Here is a 5,212-nt window from a genome sequence, read left to right on the forward strand (position 1 = left end):
ATATGTCAGGCAATCAATTCCGGATTTAAATTAAAAAAATCGATCATCAAAATATTAAAATCGATTGAATAGCAAGGATAACTGTCTAATTTTAAACAGACAGGTGGAGTGGGTTAAAAAAATGATGATTAAAAAAAGAGATATTTTGAGAAAATTTTCCTTCAATAGGGCTAATTTGGTAATTTAATTAAAACGGGCAGTTTTCCGTCGCCGTCTCTGCCTTCCACCAAACGGCGGCGCCGCTCGCATCCTGGGTGGGGGCCAGGACGTGCTATCCACTAAAGAGCTACCACGTGCCCGTAGCTCCTCCTATAAAGAGCGACCGAGGCGAGGAGACCACTCCACCATCCCCGCCCACACAAAGCTTCCTTCCATTGATCTGAAAGCAAAGAGAGGTACAATATCAATCAATTTCGATTGTTATTAGCATTTTCTCTTCATTTACGGTCGAATTATTCTTCGCGATTAGATCGAATTATTCTCCTTCCATGGAGTTTGATTTCTGCATCTAATAGTTCCACTGCATGCAGAGGTACGTAGTCGACGTCCATCCATGGCCGCCGCAGCAATGGCATTCCCTCTCTTCCAAGGATGCAGATCCCAGACCTCACGGCAGCTCACGAGGCCCGGACCTCCGGCCACCCAGTCCAAGCCGAGCTCGGTCGTCGTCCGCTGCGGAAAGGGGATGAACATCGTCTTCGTCGGCGCCGAGATGGCGCCCTGGAGCAAGACGGGAGGCCTCGGCGACGTCCTCGGAGGGCTCCCTCCGGCCATGGCCGTAACAACTTCTTCCTCCACTCGAAAGCCTAACGTTGTTCACGCTCTCAGTTCTCGATCTTTAATTGTTCAGGCAAACGGGCACAGAGTCATGACCATCGCTCCTCGCTACGATCAGTACTTCGACGGCTGGGACACAAGTGTTCTGGTCGATGTAAGTTCGTTACCGATCATGCTAGGAAAATTCTACTTTTGATCATCGCGCTGTTAAATGCAGATACCAGTCGGCGACCAGATCGAAAGGGTTCGATTCTTCCATTGCTACAAAAGGGGAGTGGACAGAGTGTTCATCGATCACCCTCTGTTCCTCGCCAAGGTACTCGATCCTTCATCATCTTCCTTCTTCTTCCATGGTTCACGCTTCTGATGGTTTGCACATGCTGAAGGTTTGGGGCCAAACCGGAGGCAAGCTCTACGGTCCTTCTACCGGAACCGATTACGAAGACAATAAGCGACGATTCAGTCTCTTCTGCAAGGTGAGAGTGATCGATCCTGAAAGTCTATAACTTGTTCTTCAGCAAATTCACGGATAAAGTTTTTTTGTTTTGTTTTTTTTTTTTCAGGCAGCTTTGTTAGCTCCAAAGATCCTCCATCTCAACAATAGCAGATGCTACTCTGGACCATATGGTAAACAGTTTTGTTTATGTTTGAATTTCCCGCGCTTTTTCTTATCGATGTGGTGTCGAAAATAGGGGAGGATGTTATTTTCGTTGCAAACGATTGGCACACTGGTCCTCTTCCTTGCTACTTGAAGAGCATCTATCAGTCTCAAGGGATGTACATGAATGCCAAGGTAAGAGTTTCGGTTTGTTCAGTCTCAGTTTGATTAATTGAGAGCAAAATTACTTCCAAATTTTCAGGTTGCTTTCTGCATTCACAACATTGTTTACCAAGGCCGGTTCGCCTTTTCGGATTTTGGAATGCTCAATCTACCCGAGAGATTCAAGTCTTCCTTCGACTTCATGGACGGGTATGCCTTGCTCTTGTAGTCAAACTGTTTTATCGAGTGTTCCTTTGATACATCGAGATGTTTCAGGCATAGCGAGCCGGTGAAAGGGAGGAAAACCAATTGGATGAAGGCTGGAATCATAGAATCCGACAAGGCAGTCACTGTGAGTCCATACTATGCGCAAGAGCTCGTTTCGGGGGTAGAAAGAGGAGTCGAATTGGACAACATTCTTCGCGCCAAAGGCATCGTCGGAATCGTGAACGGAATGGACACGAATGAGTGGAATCCGGCGACCGACAAATACATCACCGCGAATTATGATGCCACCACTGTGAGACCATTCTTCCAAACTTGTATCATTTATCACCTCAAAGATCACAGAACTCAACATCAATTCAGGCAATGGAAGCAAAGCCGGTGAACAAGGAGGCTCTACAAGCCGAAGTTGGATTGCCGGTCGATCGAAACATCCCTCTCATTGCCTTCTGTGGGAGATTAGAAGAGCAGAAAGGCTCAGACATTTTCGCGGCAGCTATTCCTGAATTCATCAATGAGAACGTCCAAGTGATAGTGCTTGTAAGATGCATCCAACCTGAACCTTAGCGAAATCCATTTTTTGAAATTTATCGGTAAGTCTCCCTAATTCTTGTGACTCACAGGGAACCGGCAAGGGGAAGATGGAAAGAGAGCTAGCCGAACTCGAAGCCAAGTACCCGAGCAAAGTGAGAGCACACATGAAGTTCAATGTTCCCTTGGCTCACTTAATCATGGCAGGAGCAGACCTTCTTGCTATCACCAGCAGATTTGAGCCCTGTGGCCTAATTCAGTTCCAAGGCATGAGATATGGAGTCGTATGTTCCTCCTCTTATTTGTTTACTTCCTCGATTATGATAGACGAGATCGAATTAGTTGAACTTAAATTTTGTTTCAATATTGCAGCCGTCTATATGTGCCTCTACCGGTGGACTAGTCGACACAGTTAGAGATGGAGTCACTGGGTTCCATATGGGTTGTTTCAGTGCCAATGTAACCTTTAATCTAACATTTTCTTTCCCCTCATGAATTCACATCACTCAATTCAGCAATTTGCTCCCATCTTCAGTGTGACTATGTTGATAAACGCGATATCCAAAGGGTCGTGGAAGCAGTGAAGAAGGCCCTTGCGGTCTACCGCACCGCTGAATTCAGGCAAATGATGCTGAATTGCATGAACCAAGAGCTTTCCTGGAAGGTGAGGAATATAACTAAATAAAGAGGTTCTCAATGATGTTAGTCGATCTATACAATGATGATAGTCGGTCGGTTGATTGTATTAGGGACCAGCGAAGAGGTGGGAGGAGATGTTGCTCAGCTTGGGAGCAAGTGGAAGTGAGCCTGGAATTGATGGAGAGGAAATAGCTCCTCTTGCAAAGGAAAATGTGGCTGCTCCTACAGAATTGGTGCAAGTCTAGTTTGTACTCTGTTTTGTGGCTCTGGTAATGTGTGAGGAATAATACTATTTACTCAAAAGCTTGTGTGCAGCTGTTTGTAATCACAACTACAATTATGAATAAAAGCTACAATTTTAAGTTGTATCTAGTTGATTTGATTGTGCTAATTTACTTTTTTACCTAAATTATGGAACCCAACTGTAACCTTGAATTAATCACTCCTTTGTTAATTGTGATGTTAATGCCAAGGCCAATGCCAAAGTTGTCATTTTTCTTATCATCTATAACTTAGGCAAAAATCAAAGGGGCGTCCTGTTTTATCGGAATAATCGAAGGGCGCTCCTTTTTTATTTTTAATTAAAAGGGTACCCCCACTCCACCAGTCTCCCCTTAAAATGACATAGTTGTCTTCCAGTACACTGTTCAACATAATTATCTTCTACCACTCGGTCTCATCAGTTAGTTATATGAACAAGATCACTCCATGTTATAGCAGTTAAGATTTTGTAACTGCTAAGATAATTATAACAGCTATAGCTGCTAAAATGTGAATGTTGTTGAATAGGATAAGTCTGTGATATAGCAATTATAAAATCGTAGCTTCTATAATATTTTAACAATTACAGTTTTGTAACTACTATGCAATGTAAATATTATCGAACAAGATAAGTTTGTATTATAACAATTATAAAATCATAGTTGCTACAACAATATAACAATTATGGATTCATAGATGCTATAATGTAAATATCATTAAGTGTTGAAATTTGTCTGATACTTATATTTTAATGTATATGATAAGAGATAATAATATCAAATAATATATTTGAGGACAATCCTATCATTTGTGAGGTGCTCTTTTGATTAAAAATAAAAAAGGAACGTCATCGTTATATAAAAAACTCTTTTTATTTTTTATTTTTTTAGTCGTATCTAGCTCTTCGAACTAATTAATCTTGAGGGTGACTGGTCAGATCCCTCAAAAGTTTTCCACCGGCCACTAGGGTAAATCGGAAAGTGCTCATAGAGGCCCATCTAGACGGCCATCATTCTTAGGCTTGCTTCTCGTTAGCAGGAAAAAATCTCCTGTAGTGTGTCGTAGTTAAAATTCGAATCTTATATCCCTTAGTTATCCATTAGAGGGCTTAATCATTACACCATTACTTGAGGTTTCCCCTATAGATTTTGACATTGATGCGAAGTATCATTTCCCTAATCATTTGGTGGAATGATTTGATGATATGAAGAAGTTAATTTGATTAACAATGGTTAAAATAAGATTATGCTAATGGTGATACCTAGGATTAGGATGTTAATCTTGCTCCGAGATCCTAGAGTTTGACTCGCCGGTTTGCTGGTAGGAAAGTTGACCCTTGTTGCAAAGTTGACCAAGTCAAAAGTTGATTTAGGAAGAAAAACCGTAGCCTCTCCTTCTCTCTCTCTCCCCCCCCCCCCCCCCCCCTTCACTTTCACCAAGCGTTATCTTTTTATACCTTTTTGGTGGACCCTTCGTCTTCCCCTATTTAATGATGTTGCATCTATTATAGGGGATCTTTGTTTCTTCTTCTTCCATGTATTTAATAAAGCTATAATACTTGCATAATTAATGAAACCACATTAAATAAGGGAGACTACCATTTTGCTGCTTGTGACGGTTCCCCTTTCCTATGTACTCGTGGACAGGCATTTAATATAGGTGATGTCAATTCACCGAGACATAATAAATAGTGCTAGAATGACATTTTCCCAAGTCAAAGGCGGTCTAGGTTCCTCGATCAGTGACTCAGTTGCATTAGATATGAAAAAAGATAGGAGATTGGTCATACCGGCGCCCCAAGGATATACCTTGTCCACTTGGGCAAATATGAGTGTCATGTCTGTGCCTGATCAACTTGATTAAGGCTCAATCAGGAGGGTCTATAGTCGATCGATTAAAACAGGGGTTATATCTACTATGGGTTGACCTTGACTTTGACTACCCATCATCCCTTATATTGACTTCTTGACGCCACATGGCACTCTCTTTGGACAACCACATCGCAAGCCTCCCCCTTTA

The 5,212-nt window shown here is 42.1% G+C and overlaps 1 protein-coding gene across 1 annotated transcript; it reads left to right on the plus strand.

Moving 5' to 3' along the window:
* Window positions 1-359: 359 nt before the first annotated feature.
* LOC121982917 (granule-bound starch synthase 1, chloroplastic/amyloplastic-like) lies at window positions 360-3,240 on the plus strand. The gene is made up of 14 exons (XM_042535923.1): window positions 360-395; window positions 531-778; window positions 851-931; window positions 995-1,093; window positions 1,164-1,253; window positions 1,341-1,404; window positions 1,470-1,570; window positions 1,638-1,747; window positions 1,814-2,057; window positions 2,126-2,302; window positions 2,386-2,577; window positions 2,666-2,752; window positions 2,829-2,957; window positions 3,043-3,240. The coding sequence occupies exons 2-14, from the start codon at window positions 554-556 to the stop codon at window positions 3,175-3,177; spliced, it is 1,734 nt and encodes a 577-aa protein (XP_042391857.1). The 5' UTR covers window positions 360-395; window positions 531-553; the 3' UTR covers window positions 3,178-3,240.
* Window positions 3,241-5,212: the final 1,972 nt, after the last annotated feature.

The sequence above is a fragment of the Zingiber officinale genome, chromosome 5A, assembly GCF_018446385.1.
Source record: "Zingiber officinale cultivar Zhangliang chromosome 5A, Zo_v1.1, whole genome shotgun sequence".
Taxonomy (NCBI): Eukaryota; Viridiplantae; Streptophyta; class Magnoliopsida; order Zingiberales; family Zingiberaceae; genus Zingiber; species Zingiber officinale.

What these genes read in the sequence shown, in the direction of transcription:
- LOC121982917 (XM_042535923.1), top strand. Translation starts at nt 554, where the DNA reads ATGGCCGCCGCAGCAATGGCATTCCCTCTCTTCCAAGGATGCAGATCC. An exon ending in GATTCAGTCTCTTCTGCAAG is followed by an intron (nt 1,254 to 1,340) that starts GTGAGAGTGATC and finishes TTTTTTTTTCAG; the next exon opens with GCAGCTTTGTTAGCTCCAAA. An exon ending in ACGTCCAAGTGATAGTGCTT is followed by an intron (nt 2,303 to 2,385) that starts GTAAGATGCATC and finishes TGTGACTCACAG; the next exon opens with GGAACCGGCAAGGGGAAGAT.